General features: G+C 44.9%; 12 protein-coding genes across 12 annotated transcripts; 4 read left to right on the top strand and 8 right to left on the bottom strand.

Moving 5' to 3' along the window:
• Positions 1–166: 166 nt before the first annotated feature.
• Positions 167–2,221, bottom strand: SAMD00019534_062300 (hypothetical protein; the record flags this gene model as incomplete). The annotated part of the gene is made up of 1 exon (XM_012898828.1): positions 167–2,221. The coding sequence occupies one exon, from the start codon at positions 2,219–2,221 to the stop codon at positions 167–169; it is 2,055 nt and encodes a 684-aa protein (XP_012754282.1).
• A 1,265-nt stretch (positions 2,222–3,486) lies between these two features.
• SAMD00019534_062290 (hypothetical protein) lies at positions 3,487–5,727 on the bottom strand (the record flags this gene model as incomplete). The annotated part of the gene is made up of 3 exons (XM_012898827.1): positions 3,487–4,941; positions 5,016–5,563; positions 5,646–5,727. 3 exons carry the CDS (start codon positions 5,725–5,727, stop codon positions 3,487–3,489), a joined length of 2,085 nt encoding a protein of 694 aa, XP_012754281.1.
• Positions 5,728–6,777: 1,050 nt separating this feature from the next.
• Positions 6,778–8,394, top strand: SAMD00019534_062280 (hypothetical protein; the record flags this gene model as incomplete). The annotated part of the gene is made up of 2 exons (XM_012898826.1): positions 6,778–7,242; positions 7,309–8,394. The coding sequence occupies 2 exons, from the start codon at positions 6,778–6,780 to the stop codon at positions 8,392–8,394; spliced, it is 1,551 nt and encodes a 516-aa protein (XP_012754280.1).
• A 196-nt stretch (positions 8,395–8,590) lies between these two features.
• Positions 8,591–10,795, bottom strand: SAMD00019534_062270 (hypothetical protein; the record flags this gene model as incomplete). The annotated part of the gene is made up of 6 exons (XM_012898825.1): positions 8,591–9,589; positions 9,668–9,761; positions 9,836–9,962; positions 10,025–10,327; positions 10,392–10,613; positions 10,690–10,795. The coding sequence occupies 6 exons, from the start codon at positions 10,793–10,795 to the stop codon at positions 8,591–8,593; spliced, it is 1,851 nt and encodes a 616-aa protein (XP_012754279.1).
• Positions 10,796–10,970: 175 nt separating this feature from the next.
• SAMD00019534_062260 (hypothetical protein) lies at positions 10,971–12,563 on the bottom strand (the record flags this gene model as incomplete). The annotated part of the gene is made up of 1 exon (XM_012898824.1): positions 10,971–12,563. A coding segment is annotated over one exon (1,593 nt), but the record flags the coding sequence as incomplete, so codon positions are not given.
• A 119-nt stretch (positions 12,564–12,682) lies between these two features.
• On the bottom strand, positions 12,683–13,084 carry SAMD00019534_062250 (hypothetical protein; the record flags this gene model as incomplete). Its single annotated transcript, XM_012898823.1, has 1 exon — positions 12,683–13,084. The coding sequence occupies one exon, from the start codon at positions 13,082–13,084 to the stop codon at positions 12,683–12,685; it is 402 nt and encodes a 133-aa protein (XP_012754277.1).
• Positions 13,085–13,250: 166 nt separating this feature from the next.
• Positions 13,251–14,117, bottom strand: SAMD00019534_062240 (hypothetical protein; the record flags this gene model as incomplete). The annotated part of the gene is made up of 1 exon (XM_012898822.1): positions 13,251–14,117. One exon carries the CDS (start codon positions 14,115–14,117, stop codon positions 13,251–13,253), a length of 867 nt encoding a protein of 288 aa, XP_012754276.1.
• Positions 14,118–14,328: 211 nt separating this feature from the next.
• On the bottom strand, positions 14,329–15,423 carry SAMD00019534_062230 (hypothetical protein; the record flags this gene model as incomplete). Its single annotated transcript, XM_012898821.1, has 2 exons — positions 14,329–15,120; positions 15,313–15,423. The coding sequence occupies 2 exons, from the start codon at positions 15,421–15,423 to the stop codon at positions 14,329–14,331; spliced, it is 903 nt and encodes a 300-aa protein (XP_012754275.1).
• Positions 15,424–15,581: 158 nt separating this feature from the next.
• On the bottom strand, positions 15,582–16,530 carry SAMD00019534_062220 (hypothetical protein; the record flags this gene model as incomplete). The annotated part of the gene is made up of 2 exons (XM_012898820.1): positions 15,582–16,203; positions 16,283–16,530. Coding segments are annotated over 2 exons (870 nt in total), but the record flags the coding sequence as incomplete, so codon positions are not given.
• A 242-nt stretch (positions 16,531–16,772) lies between these two features.
• Positions 16,773–18,373, top strand: SAMD00019534_062210 (hypothetical protein; the record flags this gene model as incomplete). Its single annotated transcript, XM_012898819.1, has 2 exons — positions 16,773–17,085; positions 17,166–18,373. The coding sequence occupies 2 exons, from the start codon at positions 16,773–16,775 to the stop codon at positions 18,371–18,373; spliced, it is 1,521 nt and encodes a 506-aa protein (XP_012754273.1).
• An 854-nt stretch (positions 18,374–19,227) lies between these two features.
• On the top strand, positions 19,228–19,873 carry SAMD00019534_062200 (hypothetical protein; the record flags this gene model as incomplete). Its single annotated transcript, XM_012898818.1, has 2 exons — positions 19,228–19,591; positions 19,656–19,873. 2 exons carry the CDS (start codon positions 19,228–19,230, stop codon positions 19,871–19,873), a joined length of 582 nt encoding a protein of 193 aa, XP_012754272.1.
• Positions 19,874–22,200: 2,327 nt separating this feature from the next.
• Positions 22,201–23,547, top strand: SAMD00019534_062190 (hypothetical protein; the record flags this gene model as incomplete). Its single annotated transcript, XM_012898817.1, has 1 exon — positions 22,201–23,547. The coding sequence occupies one exon, from the start codon at positions 22,201–22,203 to the stop codon at positions 23,545–23,547; it is 1,347 nt and encodes a 448-aa protein (XP_012754271.1).
• Between the last annotated feature and the right edge of the window lie 395 nt (positions 23,548–23,942).

Genomic DNA, 23,942 nt, shown 5'->3' with positions numbered 1-23,942 from the left:
AAACTAAACTACCAAACCAAACCAACTAGACTAATATGAGATTGAGTGAGCGAGCATGACCCACCCACTCAATGACTCTCTCGCTCTTTGTTATTACATGTAAGTAGACCTCTGGGTCTTGGAACCTCGGCTAAATGCTTGGATGTGCCTTTGGTTCGCCAGGGGTCTAAAATGTCTGTTCGTCCTCCTCCAACGTGGCCACTTCCTCAGACTCGGCTGGCTGCTCGCCTGCCTGTTCCTCGTTGGTGGTTGTCTCTGTCTTGCTCTCTTGGGGTTGTTCCACTTCATTGACCTCAGTGTTGGTCGCGATGATGGTCTCGCTTTCGCTGTGCTTGACATCCTCGTGGCTATTTTGAGCCTGCTGTTGCTCTGACTCGAGCTTTGTGACGGTCGCTTGCAATGATGAATTCTCAGACTTGAGCGCGGTGATCTTGTCTTGCGACTCCTTCTCGTGGAGCTCCTGCTTCTCGAGCAACTCCTTCAGCTTCTCCTGCAGCTTGGCAACGAGCTGCAGTTGATGATCCTTCTCCTCTTCAATCTTGGCCAGCTCTTCAGTCTGGCGTGTCCTGACACCATCCTGTTCGTTCAACTGGGCCATCAGTTGGCTCACTTGATTATTGAGGTTGGCAACGACGGCCTGTTGTTGGCCCTCAGCACCCTGTAGCGCGCTCAACTTGTCCTGTAGTGCCTTGTTGTCCTGCTCCAGCTTGGCAATGCCATCGCCACGCGACTTGTTCTCTTCGAGCAAGAAATCCGATTGCTCGCGCAGCTTGTTGTTGTCCTCATTGAGCGCGACGATATTAGCCTGCAGCTCAGCCTCAGTCTTGGTGGCCGTTTCCACCAGGGTCTGGAGCTCCTGCAGCTTGGCAACCTGCTCGCCACCCTGTTCGGCCAGCTTGGCCACCAGTGCATTGTTTGTCTGCTCCAACTGCTGCAACGCATCGGTCTGCTGCTGTCCACTTTGGCTAGCTTGTTGCTTAAGCTCGCTGTTCTCTTGTTCCAATGTGGCCAGTCTTGCCTCGAGCTCGCTTTTTCCATGCTCCAACTCGCCAAGCTTACTCTGCTCCTGCGCGGCAGCCTGGACAGACTCATCGACCTTGGTCGACAACTGCTTGTTCTCGTTTTGTAGCTGAGTGACCTGCTCCTGGAGGCCAGTGACCAACGCGGCCTGCTCTTGTGCGGCAGCCTGCACAGCCTCGTCGATCTTGGTCGACAACTGCTTGTTTTCGCTCTGCAGCTGAGTGACCTGTTCCTGCAAGCTGGAGACCTGCTCGCCTTGACCCTCGCCCTGGGAAGCCTTGTCAGCCAGGTCCTTGTTGGCCAACTGCAACTCATTGAGTTGCTGTGTGAGCTGTTGCAGCTCCTCTTGCTTGGACTGCTGCAGCTCGTCCAGTTTGTCCTTGAAGCCACTGGTGTTCTGTTGGATCCTGTCTTGGAGCTCGCGACACTCAGTCTCGAGATCGGCGATCGTCTGGCCCAGTTTCTTTATCTCCTCCTCCTTCTCCTCGATGCGTGCGTGAAGCAACTCCAGCTCCTGGTGCAGCAGATCGGACTTTGACGCCTCTGACTGGAAGGCCTCCAACTTCTTGTTGAGAGTATCGCGTTCGCCAACAAACTGCTCGCGCAGTTTGAGTGATAGCTGGTTCTGCTCGTCCAGGGCAGCCTGTAGACCTTGGTTCTGCTGCACCAACTGCTCCTCCTTAAGTTTGAGCGAGGCAATAATCTCATTGTTGGTGTCCGTGTTGTCACTGCCCTGTTGCTGCTGCTCCTGAATCTTCTTGATGTCATAGTTCAAACGATCAATCTCATGAGTGGAGATGGCCAACTTGTTGTTGGCGTCAGCCAGTGCGGCATCACGCTCCTTCAACTCCTTCTTGAGTGTGTCGAGTACAGCGGCGATCTCTTGGGCATCAGCGGGGTCGGTACTGCTGCTACTGTTGTTGGTGGTGGAGGTGGCGGTGGGTGGCTGCGACACTGGCGTCTGCTCCTCGACCACTTCCTCGTCGACTGGAGTTGGCTCGGGCTCGGGCAGTGTCAGACCAGCATCCTGGGATGACTTTAACAACGAGTCATACTTCCTCGTCAACAACTGTTTCTCCTTTGTAATGTGATCGATTGATGCCGTTAGCTTCTTGATCTCATCCTGATGTTTAACATAAGTGTCCACGAGGATATTATTGAGTCTGACAAACTCTTGTGATGGGGCACCTGTTGCTGACATTATAATGTATCTATATAGATGTAGTTGTATTAATGAGTGATCGACAAAGTAGTGAATGTTTGACCAAGGTCTGAACTAGCCCACTCAATGATTCATTTAGGGTGGGATCATGCAAAGTTTCAAGTTGAGTTTATTTATTTATTTTTGGATTCAAAAATGAATCAGTTTGATGCTTTGAAGGTTGAATGAAGTGAGGCAAAAATTTCAATCCCAATTATGAATAATATATTATGAATGATATAATAATAATAATAATAAGTTGATATAACTTTATCCCAGGGTAAACCCTAGAAGATGAACATCAATTTACAAGTTCGTTTGAAAGGATTGAAGAGACACTGACTTCTCAAAAATCCCAGAAGTGGGAGAAAGGGTGGTCCCAGAGGCCCAAGCAATCACCACACCAATCTGTCTATCAGACACTTGGTTGACACTAAGTTTGAAGTGATTTGGTGCATGTCTTTTGGATTCCAATCACCTCATACATTACTATTTTTGTAGATAGCAAACTCTCTTTTACACTTTGGTTTTGAAAATTACCAGGATTGGGAACTTGATTGATTCCTATTCTTTTAGAATTGATTATCTCTATTACAACTCCAATCAAGATAAAAACTATAAATAAGTGATCATCTTGGACATTATTTAATATCATCAAAAACATTATTATATCTTAATATTTAAGAACCAATTTATATCCTTATCTTCCATATCTCATAAATTACCTTTCTATTAATAATAATAATATTAATAATAATTATTCAATATTTCTAATTTTCTAAAGACTACTAGTAGTAATTAATAATCAAAGATGACTCTTGGACTTTTGGGTATCCCCTGTAAGGACTTTGGAAGGGGCTGCCGTTGTGATCAATGTAACGATGCCAGGAGGATGCATAATGGTTTTGGTGGATTCTCTGGAAGAATAGCTCCATGTGGTGACTTTGGAAGAGGATGCAGATGCACTCAGTGTGAGGTCTTTAGGAGCCATAGATTCAGATAGCTTTAATTAAACATTACTAAGTTGGTATAGCCCTTAAAAATGATCATCCTTTGATCTTGTAAATAAATATTAACTACTTCACCTCGGTATACTTTGGCAATTTCCACTTGTCAATCACCAAAATGATTATATTTATATGATTCGGAAGTTTAATTTATATTGTTAAGGTATTATATATATATACAACATCTTATGAGTTTGATTGATTGATTGGAGATTGGTGGATAATCAATCACCCAAACACTCACTTATGAAGATAGCTTTAGTTGTTGGCGGCAGGATCGTAGAGTGGGTTCTCGGCATTGTTGGGACTGGGAGTGTACATTGGATTGCTGTTGGACGCTGACATCTTGTTGTCTTTGTTCTGCTTCCAGTAGTCGTAGCCCTTCTTGCCACCAAAGATCATCAGTCCTAGGGCAACAGCACCAGCCACAACTACACCGGCAATAACTCCAGTGGAGATGACTGCGGCCTTGTTGCAGCCGAATGGCAGTGGCGAGTAGTCGCGGAACTCACATGCCTGAGTCACATTGTTGCAAGTGCCAATCTGGCAGTCGGGGTTGTTGGCAATGCAGCGCTTCTCAAACTTGACGCAGCCCAGACGCTCGTCACAGATAGAGTCGATGCAGAACTGGTCGGTGGTGCAGTTGCGAGTCCTCAGGGCACATCCAACACCCGCCTGGCAGTATCCCTCCTGGCAGTTGCCTTCGTCTGGACACAAGGTGTCCTTGTGTACGCAACCAGTGACTGGGTCACATGAGTCGTCAGTGCAGGGATTGCCGTCGTCACAGGAGATCATCGTGTAGGTACAGTTGCCAGATGTGCACTGGCTGGTTGTGCAGAGGTTGCCGTCGTCCTGGCACTTGGTGGTGTCGTCGGCACAGGTGCCAGTAGATTGTTGGCAGGCCTGGCATCCATCACAAGAGACTGGGACGTGGCTGATCTCGCCTGTTGTGCTGTTACACAAGTCAGTAGTACATGGGTTGCTGTCGTCAATCTTTGGATCGTTGGAGTAGACACAGTTGCTGTTGAGCCACTGGTTGACAAAGCATGGCTTGGGCTTGCAGGCTGCACACTGATCGACGGGGATCTGAGTGTTGACGCATTGGCCGTTGACACATGTAGATGAAGTACACTCGTCGGGTGGAGTGCATACCTTGGACTTGGAGATACAGCCGCCCTTGCTGGCATCACAAGAGTAGACAAGACATAAGTCTGGTCCAGTGCAGTTCTTTGGTGTCTCAATGCATTTGTCGTCGGCCACTGTAGCGCCAGGCTGACAGACAGAGTCTGTGCAGACAGAGGAGGTGCACTTGTTGAATGATTGACAGCCCTTGACGGGGTCACACGATGGTACCTTGCAGTGTTGCTCTGGGCACTTGACCGGTGTCTTTAGTCCACAAGCATCTCCGGCTTGGCATGTGTAGGTGTTACACATATCATTGGTGATCGAGCAGTTCATACGGGTGTGTTGACAGAAGGTCTTGTAGTTGTCCTTGTTGATGCCTGGTGTCAATGCCGATGGACACTTGTCAATCGTGCATGGGTCTTTGTCATCACAATCGGTGCTACCTTGACAACAGTTTGATCCATCACCATTGCACGTATCACAGTAATCATAGAACTTGCACTTTACATCAATGTTGGTATCAAAGTATATAGTCGAGGCATTTGTATGTCTCTCACAATAGAAGAAGTCGAAAGGATATGTTTGAGTCTGAGTGTTGAGGGTCGAGGGCAAGGGTTAGGATAACGGTAGAGGGCAAGGGTAGAGGGTTTGAATGAACATACCCTTTGAAGATCTGGCATAACATTCTTCAATACGATGGTCTTGCTCTCGGCAGAATGTACTCCACCAAGGTCTACAGCAAGCTTGTTGTTGATGTATACCCATACATCATCATCACCGGTGAATGAGAATCTCTCATTGCCAGCGTAGGTGAAGTATGTGCTGAACTTCATGCAGAAGTGGAAGTTATGGTAGACACCCTTCTCGTTGGTATATCGCTTGAGGTTGGGATCGGTGTCCCAGCCCTGGTTATCAATGGGGAAGAACTCCTGGTTGTTATAGGTGTAGCCACCACTGGAATCATTCCTATGTAGACTGATCTCATATGTGGAGAACTTGTTCACGGTGGCATTTGGTTGGAAGAATGATTTAAATGCTTGAAAGTCCAAAATACAGGCATTATCTCCCAAAGGTGGACTCAATCTTGGAATTTGTGATTGGTCTAGCTTGTAGGTGACCATATTCTCTTGTAGACCTTTACTACAACTCTCAAAGTTTAAATTCTTTGATGGATGTTGATCAAATATTGATACCTTCATAACAATTGTATCTTTAAAATTTTGATTGATTGAGTGAGTGGGTGAGTGATCAAGATATATGATCAAGATATATATATATATATTAGTACTTACCATCTTGTCCATATATTGCCGAGATAGTCAAGGCCAACACTAGGACTATCAGTGTTGTAGCCAGGTTAATCCTGAATGTCATTATTAATAATTAATAATAAAAATAATAAATATTTTAAAGATAGTTATAATTATAGAATAAAACCAAGTTAACTGCTTCCTTATTCTTGGTCTAGTTAGTATAATAATTATAACAATAATAATAATGATTGGGGTATGAAAGGAGGAGTAAGGAGATGGAAGGAATAAAGGAGGGAGGGAAGGAAGGCAAATCAATCAACTTTGCCCACAGTACACAAGTGTCCGTTGCCAAGATGGCTGGGTTGGTTAATAAGGTTATTTGGATTATGCCCTCATTGATTAACACCTTAATGGTTGGCACTCTGTTGTTCTGTGGGTGTTCCATCCAGCCTTGAATGCACTCACTACCCCTCATCGACTTGGTGGCATTGTCATTTAAGATTGATGTTGTTTAAACAACCATGTACAGTAGTAGTGAGGGGGGTGTCGATCAAAGAGGTGGTTTCTGATATAGGTGTTATAACATGTTATATATTCCATCCTCCTCATCACGATGATGATGGAAAGTGTGTAGTGGTAGTGGTCAATCAATTCACATTGTCAAACACATTCCAACACACTGATTGATTGTTCACCACTTGTGTGGACCTCATAGGGTCTATTTATACTTCTACTACACACTCAATCAAACAATCAATCAAACACTTATAAGAATGTGTGTACTGGTTGTGGTGATAGTGGATGTGGAGTGACTTGGACCAATTGAATTGTTGTAACAATGACACAGATAAGTGTCAATTAAATAAGATCACGATCCTCCCTGTCTGTTCAATGAACAATCGACATCCATCAATCAATCAATCAATCAATATTTGTTCTTCATTTGTCCAACCATTATTATTGGTCATTATATCATTCATTTACACTTGAGTTTGCTTTTGTCCAACTTGTTTCTTTACTCAATTCTCATGTTTTTCCAGGATAGTTGGAAATTTATCGGTCTTGCACGATCGGACTGAGGATCGGACAGATATTAAGATCGTTTGTTCATTCATTTTATTGTTTAAACTATTGCTACTATTACTACTTGTAGATATATATACACATTAATATGGATGATATACCTGGGGACACCAATGTCCCATCAACTACAACATCAACAACAAACACAACAGGAGTAGTAGTGGATGAATTGGATACAACATCATCATTGGCTGCAGCAACATTGTCAATGTCATTAACAGATGCAGAGGCAGAGGCAGAGTCATTGTTATACACCCAACGAAATTCAACAATGTTCCCTCATAACTTGACTGTTGAAGATTGTAGAGATGCTATTAGGGATGCACGTGGATTCAGGGAGGAGGTATTCGATGGTACTTTAGTGTTCTCTTATGACATGCTATGCAATGATTCATTCCCTGATCCAATGAAGGAGACTGATCCCAAGAAGTCATTCCTACTCAAAGTGCGAAGAGAATGTCGTGGCATCATCTTTGACGCGGCCACAGGCAAGCTCCTCAGTCGAAAGTTCCACAAGTTCTTCAATGTCAACGAGTTGCTTGAGACCAAGGCTGTATGTATCCCAGACTCCTACCACTTGTCCTTGCTCTAACACTATCCTTAACTTAACCATACTTAGGACAAGATAGACTTGTCTGAGCCCTATATATTGATGGAGAAGATTGATGGATCGATGATCACTCCATTGTTGATCAATGGAGCGGTGTCGTGGGGCTCAAAGAAGGGCGCCACAACGGATCTTGCAGTAAAGGTCGATGCATACGTCACATCATGCTACGCCACATCAACGGCAACAACATCATCAGAGGATGCAGCTGCAACAGGACAAAAACATAGATTCAATGAGTTTGCATTGGAATGGTTATCAAATGGGTACACTCCATTGTTTGAGTTCAGTTCAAAGAATCAACAGATCATCCTATACTACCCAGAGGACAACTTGAGATTGATCTCAATCAGAAACATTCAAACTGGTGAATATGTTCCATACGAGCGATTGAAGCAATCGGCATTGGACTACGACATACCATTCATTGGCATCATTGACATCAAGCAACATCCATCATTCTCCCAGATCACCAACATGACACAGTTGGTCAATGTTGTTCGCGAACTCAAACATATTGAAGGCTTTGTCATCAAGTTTGACAGCGGCAAGCATTACAAGATCAAGTGCGATTGGTATATGGGCGTGGCACGTCTACACCTTCAATCCAAGAAGGAGAACACCCTCCTCAAGAGCGAGAAGGACGTTTGGGGCCTTGTCCTGAGCGGGCACATTGATGATTCAATTGCCGCGCTTGCCGGCTCGATTGAGGATGACAGCGACTCACGCTCTGTGGAGGCGCTCAAGCGAATCAAGAAGTTCTCAGCAGTCCTCCTCGAGCGATTGGAGGTGGTCACGATTGGCGTGATCAAAGCATTGATCAAGGCCAAGCAGGAAGGTGTTACAAGGGGCAAGTTCTCCCAGTTCTTGAGCGACTACTGCAACAATGATGTCTCAGAGGATAAACTCAATCATTGTAAATCAGACAAGTTACTCCCAGTGGCTTACAAGTTCTTTGACGAGATCACCGCCACATCAACAGTCCAGCAACATATCGCAGCCGTCTCCAGATGGCTCGTAGCCTACTGCAAAGACCTCAACGCTGCCAAGCTCGAGACTGCCAAGGCCATGCTGGGGCAAGACTTGGTCCAGTTATGACCATAGTTTAAATAGACAGCCGTGAGGTATTTGGATCTTCCTCATTTACTAGTATATTGGAGAAGGTTTACCCGTTACCCAACATTGAATAAAGAGAATCGATTCGACTGGCTCTGGAATTGAGTAGTTGACAATATGTGAATGAGGGAGCAGCAAGTCGCACTTTAGTTGATGTGATAAAACTACTAGTAGTAGCTCACTTGGGAATGGCGAATGGAGGAGGTGGCAAAGACTGCGCCAGCCTGTCCTTACTGCTCTTCTTCTTTTTCTCTTTCTCTTTCTCGCTGCTGGTGTTGTTGCTACCACCACTGCTACTCGATCGCTTGGTTGACTTCTTCTTCTCTTTCTTCTCTTTGGTGGGCGAGGCACCGGCGCTGGCCCTCGACTTCTTGAGTGGTGGCTGATTGTCGGCTTCATTGCCAATGTCCACATTGATTGTAGTGTCATTCGATGATGCGTCGGCGTCTGTAGTGCTGTGTTGCTTCTTCCTGCTGGCACTTGTGGACTTCCTCTTCTTGGTGGTGGAGGAGGTGGAAGTGGTAGTGGAGGATGATGGTGATTCGATTGATCCAGCGTGCAAGTCTGTGGAGCTTGTCGATGTAAGGTCTTCACCACCCTTGTGTGCCCTCTTCTTTGTAGATGACTTGTGGTGACTGCCAGGCGTTGATTGTGATTCGTCCAAGGGCCTGAGCGAGGACGTCGAGGATGAGAGCGAGATATTGTCTGACGACTCTGAGATGTCTACTCCTCCGCTGTACATTTGGAATAGTGTAGGTGGTTGTGGCTGATGTGGCGTTGCTTGTTGCTGTGGCGTTGGCTCCGATTCGTTGTCGCCCATTGAGACGCTGCTACCGCCAGTTCCAACGACTGCCGGCTCATTCTCCTCGTCAACGTGAATGGCCAGAGCCTCGGCGGGCAAGTTCATCTCCTCGATCTCCCTCTCCAAGTGCTCCTTCTGTGTCCTGAGTATCTCACAATGGTATCTCTTCTCGATGTAGTACTTTTGAATATCCAGTAGCGTGATGATATCCTGTTTCAAGTCATTATATAGTCGTTTGGCCAACTGATTATTGAATGGCATGCCAATGTGTAGGTCATACAGCGTCGACTCTACTCTCTGCGTCTGTCTATTACTCAACACCACTGACCTGTCCTCTCCTCCCTCTGGCTGATTCTTCTTCTTCTTCTTCTTGGTCTGCACAGACGTATCGTAGTGTAGTTAGTAAGATTGTGAACATGTGTCGTCAGTGTCACTCCCCATCAGTGCACTTACCGATGATTCAGATGATACGTCATTCTGATTGTAATGCTTCATTGGACCATTGGTGATTGCCAGATTGGCCATCTTGTAAATGGATTTGGTCGTCCTGTATGAGTGAAAGAGAGTGGCAAGCCAAGGTTAGTACCTGGCCTCACGTGAGGTGTCCATACTGACACATACTTGCTATGCTTCAACAAATGTTTCTCAATGCCTTGATACTTCTCTACTAGCCTGTCTTGTTCATCCACCTGCTCTCGCGTCAGATGGAACAGACGGTCCGCTTGAACCTTCCTCTCTGTCTCGTATACTGTTGCAGTAACATGTTAGTATCGCAGTACATCCTCAACACATCCAGCATCAAAGACATACCTTTGTTGAAACTATAGTTTGTTAGAGGATTGTGATATGGGTCTTCCTCAGGTCGAGTCCTGAGCTCCACGAGCTTGGACTGTACCTTGTAGTAACGCTCCTTTAGGTCCTCAATAGTACGAGGTGTACTGCCCTCAAAGCGATCATATACAACGATGAACCTTGTGTCGAATCGCTTGCACAAGTCCAGCAACTGATCAGTATCCTCACGTGTCCAATTAGGATCTCGCAGATACAAGTCATACTCTTCTTCATTATACACCAACACATCCATCTTCTTGTTGAATCGAGAGTACTTGTAGTCTGTCAAAGGAGAGTAAGTGATCGAGTGTCGTAGTCTACTGTCTCGTCCAAGTGGACTACCTACCTTCGACCTTGTCTGTCGTCTTTGAGTAGTGATAGAGTACGAGGTTGTCATTTCTTGCGCTGCTGCGTATGCCTCTTGGCTCCCATGCAACCTTGATCTTTCTCTTCTCCTTCAAACCTGCTTGTGTAGTGACTGGTGCTGCGAATGACAATGTCTCTCCTTCAAGGTTCAAGAATGATTGTTGCAATATCTCAATGATTGAACCACCTCTAGCAGGTCCATCTATTAATAGTAATAATAACATGTTAGTCATATCATACCATTCATTCATTCATTGATTCGATCATTCATTCATTACCTGGTCTCTTTGGTGTTTGATTCTTCTTCTTCAATATAGAGTCGACTGTTGATGAAGTCGACTCCTTTGGTTGGGACATGCCCAATATATCCTTTACATCAGACATCTCTTCCTATCTCTCTCTATCCTCTACTAATACATGTACATAACTAACTATTCATTCTCCAACATCCCTCCAATTTTGAAGTCAGCATTCCCCCGCAGACATACCCTCGCACAGATATACCCTCGCACAAATTACTGTTGACTACAAGATCATTACTTTATTGACGGATCAGACAACCTCCATACCATGAACGATCTTGGATATGATCATTGTCATTGATACGAGTCCATTTGTCATCTTGGAGAGAGTAGCGATAGTTGTTGCCACCACCTCCAACGTAGACGATTCCAAACAGGTCGTCATATTCAATGCGACACAAGTAGCAATAGGTCGGACCCATCATGAGCTTGCTAACTTGTTTGGTGGAGAGTGTATAGCGCATGAACGAAGTCTTGGACAACACGTATATGTTGTCATCATCATCGAAGCAACTCGTCACAAAGTTGGTGCGGTGAACATCCTTGAAGAGCACCGCAGTAGTCTTTGTGTAGATATTGAATGATAGTATGTCAGTATGCTCCAATATACCTGTGATGGCTCCACATACTACAATGATCGTGTCATTGTAGAAGTATGTCTGAGGGAATGTGAGCCCGTACGGTAGTTGGCCAACATGTCTGAACCTTTGCGTGTCAATGTCAAAGACATCCACGCGATCCAAGTATCGGTTGTTGATCGAGCCTCCCACGAGGTAGATGAGTCTGTCGCCATCGTAGCACGCAGAAATCGATTGGCCGCCACTGACATCGGCGATGGTGGTGTGCTGACAAAGTTGGTCTGCGAGTGAGTAGCGCGAATAGGTGGTTGGTGCGTCCAATCCGCCAAACACATAGACATGGCCACGAGCGTGCACGACCGAGGTGTACACGCCACTGAACGTTCGGTCAAACACATTGCCAATCGATTGCCACTTGGTCGTTGCCAATGAGTACATCGAGCACTCTCTGCCCTTTATCGACAGAATGTTTGATTTTGTTTGAGCGTCTTCGCCATCGGATCGTCTTGATGATGTTGTTATTAGTTTGAAGCATGATTCAATCTGTTTCCTTATGCCGTCCAGCTTGGCGACATCAGTGTCGACACGATACTCTTGAGGTCTGGATGCCGCACCGTATCGAACAAGTCGCATGTGTTTGATATGAGCTGCGATCATATTCAGCAGTTCATTATCACTAAGTCCTTCTTTCTCTGATGATTGATCATCAATCTTATGTGTACTGTTGATGAACTGCTCGATTGAGTCACATGATGCAATCGATTCGATCAGTTCAGACATGTCGTCGTAGGGGTCGTCGCCACGGCCACCGTCCACGGAGGCACCCTCCATGTTGACAATTTGATTGATGTCTCGTATCTCGTTCAAGATGTCTTTGATGGTTGTTTGAACGCGTGACAACTGATCGGTGATGGGTGTCTTGATCTTGTGCTCTTGTGTGATGATAACCTTGATCAGATGTTCAAAGTGTTGCGTTAGATCCGAGTGCGTATGCTGCAACGATTGATGTGACGTGACACATTGCTTCAGAGTGCGCCACAGATGGTTCAATCTTGGCATGCACCACAGATCCATTCGTTCGAATACTTTGGTCTCCTTATTCGACAGACTCTCTCTAATAATCTCCACATTGTCTGTCTTGTGGCCAACATGATCTCTTTCCAAACATGATTTACATAATACCAACTTGCAATCATAACATAAACAATCTGTCTTCATGTCCATTGCGCCACAGCATGCTGCAGCTACTACTTCAGCATCAATGTCATTCATTCTATATCTCTATCTCTATCTAACTCTGACTCATACTCAATCAAATAATGAGATACTTTGAATGAGGGAATGGGGTGGGGGACAAAGATATAATTTATGGGACAAGTCTGTTGTCCTGATTAGGAAATGATACATGATGATGGACTTGTCGTGTCCTCCTCCTTCAGTATCTGTTGCTCGAGATCTGTGGATTGATTGGGATTGAGCACTACCTTGTTGATGAACTGGACGACTAAGTTATCGAGCCACTTCTTGTTGGGAAGCGCATCCAACATGTCCTTTGGCAGTTGTGAATAGCCAATCTTGCATCCAATCATTGCACCGCACACCGCTCCATTGGTATCGGCATCGCCACCTTGTTTGATGAGTTGGTCCAATGTCTCGCGGAATGGCAATGATGAGCGCAGGCCCCAGACACCACTCGCCATGCACTTGTACGTATAGCCAATCGAATCGGACTTGTCCAGTTGGTTGCTGCTAAGGTTCTGCAGGGGATAGTCAAGGTTACGCAGAGAATTCATTTTTCAGCGGTCTCAATCCTTGGGTTCGAGCTGGTTCGACCCTGGACAACCCTTGGAACAGCAAGGGGAACCCTTTCAAACCTTATCTGATGTTAATTAAATATTTATATTTTTATTGTTGTTGTTGTAGTTGTTGTTGTGGTTGTTGTTGTTGTTGTATGATAAATTAGACCTTAAAGAAATCGTCGTCTCGTCCAAAGGAGTGGAACATATTGGTCAAATATGCGATAATTGTCCAGAGTGCGTTGTGTCGTTGAATGTTGTCAGAAAGGTCGCCAAGTGATCTGATTGTGTCTGACAATATGTTCCATTTCTTCATCTCTCCAAAGACATTCTCAATGATGATCCTCACCTTCTTGATTCGATTGCTCTCATCTTTCTCTCTCAGGATACGCTCGGCATCGAATCCTTCTTTGGTGACCTTGGCTTCCAATGCCTTCAACTTCTTAGATACCTTGGTCGCCTCCTTTCCTTGACGCAGGCGATGCTCATCGAGCGTGCGTTTTCTGATCATCTTGTCTGTGTACTCCATATGATCGATCAATGAAGCCGACTTGATCTTGGGGGTGATGGTGTTGGTGTAGTACTTCTGACCTCCTTTGAATCCTTTGTCACCGAGAATGACAATATCTTCATCGAACAGAGCCTGTAGTCTAGGTGCAGCATCCTTGTAGAGCGAGACGTCAGGCTGGGCGCCTCCCTCTGTCTTACCTACATACACGATCTTGCCACGTATATCGCAAATGACCAACACTGCCAAAGAATACATTGATTTCTTGCCAGAATAAACAAGATCCTTGATCGTCTTGTGTGGCGGCACTTGAATCCTCTGCTCTGACCCGTCCACAATGAGATGAACATTGTGCTTAATACCATCTTTCCATATTTCTGCATGATTGTCTCGAAGCTCTCCATTGTGAACCACATCCTGGAAGTACCCATGGCAGTACGACTTCAATCTATCGAACACCTTGGTGAATGAGTACCTGAGCTGAGCGATTGTCAATTGATATAGGAACACACGCTCCATCATGTACCAGGGAAGGTTGTGGCGGCACCTCATGAGGAAGACGAGCATGTCCTTGTGTTCAAAAGAGTGCTTCTCACAGAGCTGAGACACTTGACTATGGGAGAGCTTGAAGTAACTTGTGTACTCTTCATCTTGGTTGAACCATTGATCTGTAAGTGCAGAGTTGAGGGTATGGCATTTGTCAGTTAATGGACTTAGCTTGCTGGCAGCATATTTATTCTTCACCTTCTTCAAGGGTATTGTTCTTCCTCTTATTGTTCCTCCTTGTTGTTGTTGTTGTTGTTGTTGTTGTTGTTGGTGTTGGTGTTGCAGCTGCTTTCTTGGCCTTTGATTTAGACACTGGTTTGGTTATTGCTGGGCTTGGTGCTGCTGGGCTGGGTGCTGGGATGGGTGGTGATGTAGTTGTTGACATCGCATTATCGTCGATATCTATCGTTGCCCTGCTGGAGATACCGGTGTTCGCTTCGCACCATTGAGTCCATTTCTCTCGTTTGTTGGTTAGATACTCGACAAGGCAGTTCCATCGACAGAAGTATACAAAGACGCCAAACGTGCTGTCTGGATGGCAACACTTCAAGATGCGAGAACAACCCTTTGAACAGTTCTGGCAATGTTGGACAGAATCTCCAATGATAGGCTTCTCTGGATCGTGTTCTCCAATCGCAGGTACAGCAAGCTTCAAATAGGGCATTGACCTGGTATGGTTTGTAATATGTCCAACACTGCACATCATCATTTTTTGGTCGCCATAGTAGACAATGATCTTCTTCTCGATCTTGTTCTCTGGTGAATTGCAAGTCGCCTCTACTATAATCCGGTTGGGATTGGTTGGGTCTCGAACGTTGGAATGCAGGAAGCACTTGGTTTGTTTGCTAGTCTCTCCATCCATCAACTTCTTGGTATGTGTGATATTCATCAGCTCTCTATTGTTCTCTGCCGCACCTTGTTTGGTTGGCGTCTTCATTTGCTGAAGCGTGAGTGTTGATGACAACGATGTTGGTTGTGGCTGTTGTTGTTGTGGCTGTTGTTGTTGTGGCTGTTGTTGTTGTGGCTGTGGTTGTTGTTGTTGTTGTTGCGATAATGACTTGATGATTCCCTCTAACTCCTCTATACGCAGCCTCAACGTGTGAGTCTCCTCCTGTGATTCTTTAGTCTGGAACATATCAATGATGATATTGTAACACAGTTTGGCGCACACGGGCAGGTGTTTGCCCAAGACCCAGATATCCAACTCAGTACCGCAGAAGAAGCATTTGACACCTGCTTGCTTAACTCTGGTGACTATTAACTGGGTTAGCTCCTCAGACATCAGATGTTGTATTATATATATGTATTAATTGGTCGCTATTACTATGTTGGAGGTTGCAAAGGGTCATCACGGGTCGGACCTTGGATTCCAAAACAAATATTTGAAGAATCCACCCACAACACCCGTTGAACCCTGCAGAACCCAAGCTAACCTTAGCAGCAATCAAGTTGCATCTCGTCCAACTGTCTCATGTCCACGTAGTTGTTGTACTCTTGCAGCTGGGTATCGACCAACTCTCTTGTTACCTCTCCCTTGTAGTCACCCTCAAGCAACCTGTCGACGAGTTCCCTTGCCTGTTGCTTGGCCTCCAGAACCAGCTGCTCAATGATCGAGTCAGTGATTGATGTTGCGGGGTCTTCTTTGAACATCCTAATCAGTGCAGCCAAGATGTAGGTGATGGTAGTACATGATATTATACAACGTAGATCATAATGAGTGATCTGCGCACATCTAATCGTATTCCTCAGCACTATCTCCTTTGAATGAGTGGATGAGCATCCAAGTATTGATGTTCGCATCACTGCTCCATTGGCGGCCATTGATCTGTTCATCCTGATCCACACCTCTTTACTAGTCTTGATAGGGTCCTTCATGAACTGAGGGTGTGTCGTCACTGCCATCACAGTCTGTCCAAAGCCCATTCCAGAGACATCACCAAGCTCTGGAAATCCATTCTCAATCCAACCATGCAATCTCTTTGCAGCATTGACCACATCCACAACTCCCTCCTTCTCAGTCAACATCTGCATCAACACAATCATCTGATCAGTGTCGTCAGTCCTACAACGTTTGTTGATTGAATGAGTGAGTTATTGATCAATCAAGGAATGAATGAATAGAGAGAGTGATGTTAACATACCAATCACCTTTGTCCCATCTGTGATTATGACGATTGGCGAGATAGTCTGGGAAGGGTATGAGTTGTTGTTGATCAGGATACTTCTGTTGTATCTGTTGACGATTCATAAACTCTGTTGCTAATCCATAGGCATCACCAAGCGCATTGCCATAGATTGTACCTAGTATAGCATCAATGTACTTCTCACTCATCACTTGTGCACTCAAACCATCGACCATATTATTATTACTCATCTTATTATTTGTTTGTTATATATTTGTATATATAAATAAGTATAATAATAGTTTGGGCTTCATTATTTTGTTTGATTGAATAATTGATTTGATTAAATGAGTCATATTCAAAGAAAATTCTGGGTTCTATTTATGGTTCATTCCCCAGGTGATGGATGATCACTACAATAGTTGAGTCGGCATGAGTTCATACTTTAGTAAATTCATAGATATATAATGCTAGAATCAATCAACCAATCAATCAATCAAGATCGATAATGGAGTCTTTGCCAATTACAGTGTTGCGACTGATTGTATCGTTCGTGGACAGTAACATGGATCGTCTGATGTTATCATTGGTATGCAAGAGATGGTTTGAACATCGTGACAAGTATATGAGCTTTGAGACTCGGGCACTGGCAACCTCCTCCGACTATGGGGAGAGTGTCATTCGATTGAACTCCTACAAACACGTGTTCGACGAGTCATTCAAGAGCAAATGGTTCACAATCTGTGTCTTCTCGTCGACACGCATACCTATGGGTCAGTTCGAATACATTGCTTCCTGCTACGACCGCACGTTCATCACTGGTATGGCTCCATGGAGTTGTGGTGGAGCTGAAGTGCTAATCTTTACAACTGACCGATCGACAATATGGCGAACTTTGTAGGTGGCGAGGGCGATCATTCTTGGAAGCACGAGATACTAGAGCTACCTTTAATCGAATCAATCAGATTCGACGACTCGATACTGGAGGCGGAGTGGGCTCATATGGGAACTTTCTTTGACGAACTGACCAGACGAGGTGTCACCGACTTGACCGTCGACATGACCTACCCGATCCCACTCCGCGACATGCCGATCAGGACCATGCGCATCACCTGTCGCGAACCCTGGACTGCCCAGCCCTCCTTCTTTCCTACCACGCTCACCAAGCTCTCAATATATGCCCAGTTCAGCGGCACGCTCGACAACATGTTGCCGGCTGGCTTGAAGTACCTTTCGCTTCCTGATGCATGGAATCATCCATTAGGACAAAACGCCTTGCCCACTGGACTTGAAACACTTCGCCTTGGTGATCAGTATTCTCAAAGTCTCGACAGGGTGTTGCCACCGGCACTCACCGAGCTCAGGATACCTGCTCACGAGTCCTACAAGTCATTGGTCGTGCCGAGCTCGCTCACAAGTCTGACCATCGGCTACTACACCAACACATTGATCGACAATGCAAACCTTAAGATGCTGGACGTCATCTATCCGCCGCCAAGCTTTGAACAGCACATCTCACTAGTTGAGTTAACAATCCACAACTTTAGCTGGCACAACGTGGACATCATCTCCTCGTCCAGCTTCCCATGCCTGGAGCGGCTGAACATCAGAACTCATCCCATCACCAACCACAACCCCCTGGCAGAGTCGCCAGACCTGACCTCGTTACCATCCCGCTTGAGGTGGCTCGAGATTAAGACCTGCAGCGGTATCCGTGCTCTGCCCGAGAAGCTCGAGAACCTTGCGCTCTTCTGCACGTCAGAGTTCAGTCTGCATAAAGGGCTGCTGCCCAGTGCACTTCAAAATCTGATATTGGTTGGCTATAGTCATGAGCTGCAATATGATACTTTCCCGCTGACTTTACGCCAATTCAAGCCATGTCGAGTGTTCATCAAACACAATCCCAATCTCTTGGAGATGCTGCCAATCTCGGTGGTTGACATTAGACTGCCTCTTTTGTTCAATGATCACTACCTTTGGCTGTATCGCATGTCTGCCGACCTGTATTTCCGGCACTCGATCAACCTTTTGCGTTGCGGCTTTATTAAGAGGGTCCCACTTCTTTTGCTCTGGCGGAGTATTGTGAACCAACCAATCAATCAATCATAGTTTGGACATCATATTGAAAATCATTGTCCAAAGTCCTTCAAGCTAACTGGACCCAGTTTAAGCCAATCGTGCCGGGGACAGAGTAGAATAGTCTTCACTTCCTTTGGACCATTCAATAAACATGTAATATTACACTACAAAATCGTACAAATGCTACCTTTGGTCTTGGGCCAATAATCGTCTGGTAACTGGTAGCCTGTGGCTTTGCAACGGACACAAGGAAGTACTCCACTGCCTTTACAAAGAGTAAAGTCTTCATTCTTATTTTTTTTGAATAAGCCTTGATAACTACATGTCATCTACCCACTTACACTGAAGAGATAACAATATTATTATTACTAAGAATTAAAATCATAGTATTGATTAATATTAATCAATCATCCTTTCAATCAATGGAAAGATAATTCATATTCTATCTATTGCCTTTTATGGTATTGTTTATCCTTTGGAAGAGTGTTGGGGTACCACACCGTCATTAAGTCGACAAAGTCTTGGTTCTCATTGTTGTTTGTGTGGGTTCTAATTAGTTGGTCACACAAGGGGGGTGTTTGACTTTGTGTATGGGTAATGTCTAACTTCATTCACTCTTTCCCTCTTTCATTCATTCATTATATTATTGAATACGGATATCCCTCACTCAATGGATAATAAATTCAAAAGGGATAGAATAACAGATACTCGACAAGATTATAATAATATTAATAATAACCAGACTTTTGCCCAGAGTATTTTGGAAACTGATAGATTGAATCTAAGAGATAAAGCATATCAAGTAGCAACTGGCTGTACAACAACAGAGATACAACAACAACAAAAAGAAATATTGAAAGAAAGATTGGAGGAGAGAGAGAAAGATGTCAACAACACAACAACAATCTCATCAACAACAACACCAGCCACAACAGACTGAACAAATGTCTGAGAGGGACCATGTCATGACCGATGATGTCTTTTCAATGACCGAGGAGAAGAAACACAAGTACAATCCATTACTTAAGGATATTATGACCAAAGATATTATTGGATGTAAACCAACCGATTCATTAGAACATGTCCTTGAGATTATGGTCAACAATGGTTTGAAGAGACTTCCCGTTGTCAATGAACAATACAAACTAATGGGTATTATCACCGACCGAGACATCCGTGTCTACGCCAAGTCACCACTAGAGACAAAGTCAATGGCAGAATGGTTCGATTTCCTAAGAGGAAAGAAGGGTATGTATATTATTCAACCTTTGTGGATGTCCAATTATTAATATCAATCCTTTGTTTTATAAAGTGGACGAAGTTCTGCCTCCTGAGAACTTCCTTCATTCATTGAATGAGAAGGATACTACTTTGACAGCTTGTAAGACAATGGTCAATTATGGTATCACTGGAATACCAGTTGTAAATGATGAAGGCAAGTTGACTGGTATTGTATCAAGGTCAGACTTATTAGATCAATTCATTAGAATTGCTGAGCCACTAAACGTTGGAGGAGCTCCAAAGAAATAGAGTTGCTCAAACATCATCACCAGAATAGATAATATTAAGTTTGGATAACCTAGAGTATTAAATATCATATGTTTGAATAATGTATGATGACTATGTGGACCTCCTTAAGTTAATACCGATGGCAATGAACCATTGGATGATCAAATCAAACTTCGCTGACTTTAAGTTAACTTGTTCCGAGATAGACAATGGATTCGCCTCCTTTTGATATTGATCATAGGCCACATGATCAGTTATTTCCTGTCAAAATTGGTTCTTATTGGTAGTTTCCAATGATTATGATCTTGTTGTTGTTGATACAGAGATTGAGCTGATGATGACCTCCAACAACAACATCAATAACAAAATCATCTACAACAACAACTACAATGTACATGAAGTATCCATCGGATCATCTGATAGGCAGAAAGCATTGATCAAAGCTATCCATAAAGACCTCCAGTCGATCAGCAGTCACTGCATCACCTGATTTAACCTACAACATCCAATCACACTCGGTGATTGGACGCTGGCCGAAATAGCCTCGTCAGTCATGTCAGGCGCCATCATTCAATCAATCAATCAATCGATAGAGTTGCAGCGAACATCTGCAATTTATTCAACTTTTGAATGTTTGATACCTGTAGGGAGCTATGTTTCTCGTGAGATAGGCCTCGAGATCAAAGCAATTTGATCATGGCCTTTAGCTCAGTCAGTTGTCAGGTGAATATGTGTGTGTTTGAATTGAACGGAAGGGTCTTTTCATAATCACCCACACCACACACACACATACCCCTATTCGTGATGAACAGCTGTTCAAACTTTTAATTAAAATAAGATGGTTCGGGGGTAACCCAGTCCAAGCTGTTTAATTGAAGTTGATGTGGTGAGCCTTAATTTACATTCAACACCACTACCACCAATAACACACTCAATATAATTAGTCTACATACACACAACAAACACACAACACACACATATAATTAAATTGTAAAGAGATACAACAACCAACAAACAAACAAATACAGATACAACAACATATAATGTATGTATACCCCTTCACACTCACACTCACACTACACCCCTCAGTTGCGATGAACTCCAAGCACACACACTCTCCATTAATTACCACACCACCTTCTACACCTTTGCAATTGACCCCCCATCCACACCACATCACCATCACACATCTCTCTCTCTGATCAATCAACACAACATTAAACGCGTTATTCAATCACTCACCTACCGGTCAATCTTGAGGTTGCTCATATCCACCAACAAACAAACAAACAATCACACAACACACGACCATTCATTCATCACTCACTCAATCATTCACTCAATCAATCAATCATTAGTGTTATACAAACACACACAACACAACACACAAATATAATCACCCAGTCCAATTCCCTGTCATTCCAGTTCAGTCCAGCACACGCAAGCAACACAATCACAATCACACACACATATATATAAATGTAAGTGGTCATCACAACACATCACCGCACCACCCCACCTACACATTTTCATCAATGAATATTGCCACTTGCTGTGGAGCACTACTACTACTCCTCGTAACAATCATTCACCCGGCCAACGGATACATCCATCTTTCCATACATCCAGCTTTGTAAAGTTGCGTTTGAATATTGTTATTATTATTAATTATTATTGTCTTGTATGGTGTGAAGTGAGTGAGAAGGTAGTGTTGATCAACACAGCACACTCTATCCATCACTCTCACAATCACCCAACCCTCTTGTGTGAATAATAATACTCTATCACTACTCTATCACTATCACTATTTCCATTCACACAACACCAACAACAACCAACAAGTTTAACTTGCACTGTTATCCTAAGTTACTTGCCCCTGTCTGTCTGTCTATACCGTATCCTTGTTGCCAACATTGAGACAGAGTAAGGTCTTCTTTTGCCACACCCCCACCCAATCCAACCCTTTCCCGATGATCGATGACAATGTCCATCGACCAAACCAAACCCCCAATGTTCATTCGCCCCTCACACTTTCATACACTATTTGATTGATTGATCGAAAGTGGTCCCCCATGGGGCCACCCCAAATATCCACTCCATCGACCACTCCATAGTCTCCCCAACACTGTGCTCATACTAACTTCCAATGCCTCGCCCTAAAGACAGCCCATCCTACAATCAATCAATATTGTACATTCTTAACTCTTAACGGATAATCAGCTGTCTTCACTTTCCACCTTCGCGACATATACCCCAACCCCAAGCAAGCCACCTGCCTAACAACACAAGACAGCCAGCCAGCAACAAACAAACAAACAAACTAATTGTATATCTTCTGCAACATCGCAATGTTATCTGCCTCTAGCTCTGCCAACTCAAATTTGAACCCGGACTTTCCATTGACATTGCCACTGCCATCGATCTTCCAGAATAGTGCCGGAGCTATGAATCCATCACTTCTATTCAACCCACCAACGACTCTGACTCCCTCGTTCCTGCTGCCCTCGAACCCTTCGATGATGCAACACAACTTTGGACAGGATATCCAGCAAAATTACATGGACATGCCCAACATGGTGGACCAATTCCAGATGGGCCACCACCAAGGCGGCCACGGCGCCACCCACCACTACTCGCCCGCCATCCAATACCCATACCTCTATCTGCAGCACTCGGCCGCACAGCACGTCCAGCAGCAACAGCAGCAGAACCATGTGCATCCACACATGCAACAGACATCGGCCTCGCCATCCACACCAACCAAGTCGGTCAAGAGAAAGCACTCGACCACTTCGTCGGACAAGAAGTCCAGCGACCCCTTGTCACCAAACACAGTGCCCAAGTGCACACGCTGCAATGAGACGGCCTCGTGGAGACACGACAAGAGAAGATGGTGGTGCAAGGAGTGCAAGAAGGCCTTCACACCAGGCATCTCCAAGCAGCAGAATACCAACGCCTCATCGCCATCTGCGCAGGTGCCCCAGCTTCAGGCTGGTGGTTGGGAACAGACCCAGCCCAACAGCTCGCAGAACACACCACCCTCGGTGCCACAGAACCCCAACATGGTGACTCCCGTCAGCTGCAACTGCCCCAACTGCGGCGCCATGGCCTGCTGGAAACACGACAAGAAGCGCTGGTACTGTAGAGACTGCAAGAAGCCGTTCACTCCACCAGGAGACGTGCCCACATCGCCCAAGTCCAGCAAAAAGTCTAGCAAGGCCAAGAAGGCCTCGCCATCCCTACAGCAACCCCAGGTCATGATGACCACGGCCTCACCATCACAGTCACAGATCGTGCCCAACCCACTAGGCACCCTGCCGCCATTCCACCAACAGATGCAATTCCCATCGCTGCCACCTCTGATGAACAATCAGAAGGAGCTGACCATGCCAAACACCATGCGCACTCAGTCGTCGGGCACACCCCCATCAATCCCATCGCCATCATCCATCATCAATGTGCCCAATGGTGTCAATCAGGGACAGTCATCGCCAAGCAAGAAGCAGTCACAGGGCTCCAAGAAGAAGGATGACAAGGTGCCCAATGGCGACGGTCTCCAGGTGTTGGTCAGCGTGGACAACACCCTAGCAGACCTTGGACGTGGACAAATAATGGGAGACATATCTGACTATTCTAAGATGAGCATGGGCAGCAGCAAGTTCCTGCCAGACCTCAACAGATTCCTTCCATCATAACGCCTCTGTCGCGTATCCGCCACTACATCTGGCACCACACCAACTCACAAGCGACAACTCTTCAATATGGACTGCACTCAAACATACATATCAACCATTCCTAGCAAAGCCAAACCGATCATATAACGCCAGTTTCCCCATATTGCCTCTTCTTGGCAATACCATTCATCGACAACCAATCAATCGATCAACAAACCAACCAACCAACCAACCCTTGTGAATATATCTCCTCTATGTCCTCCTGTACACATAGAGATGTCAATACCAATCAACCAGCCAACACTGTACATACATTTATACAACCTACTACTATATATTGCCACACACCTGTGTCGTCCATGTCTGTCTGCCAGTCCACCAGCGAACCCTTCTTCAATAAACTATTAACAAGTGAC

Source organism: Acytostelium subglobosum, assembly GCF_000787575.1.
Source record: "Acytostelium subglobosum LB1 DNA, scaffold: scaffold11, whole genome shotgun sequence".
Classification (NCBI taxonomy): Eukaryota; Evosea; class Eumycetozoa; order Acytosteliales; family Acytosteliaceae; genus Acytostelium; species Acytostelium subglobosum.
The sequence above is the reverse complement of the archived record's forward strand: the minus strand, read 5'-3'. Positions and strand labels throughout refer to the sequence as shown.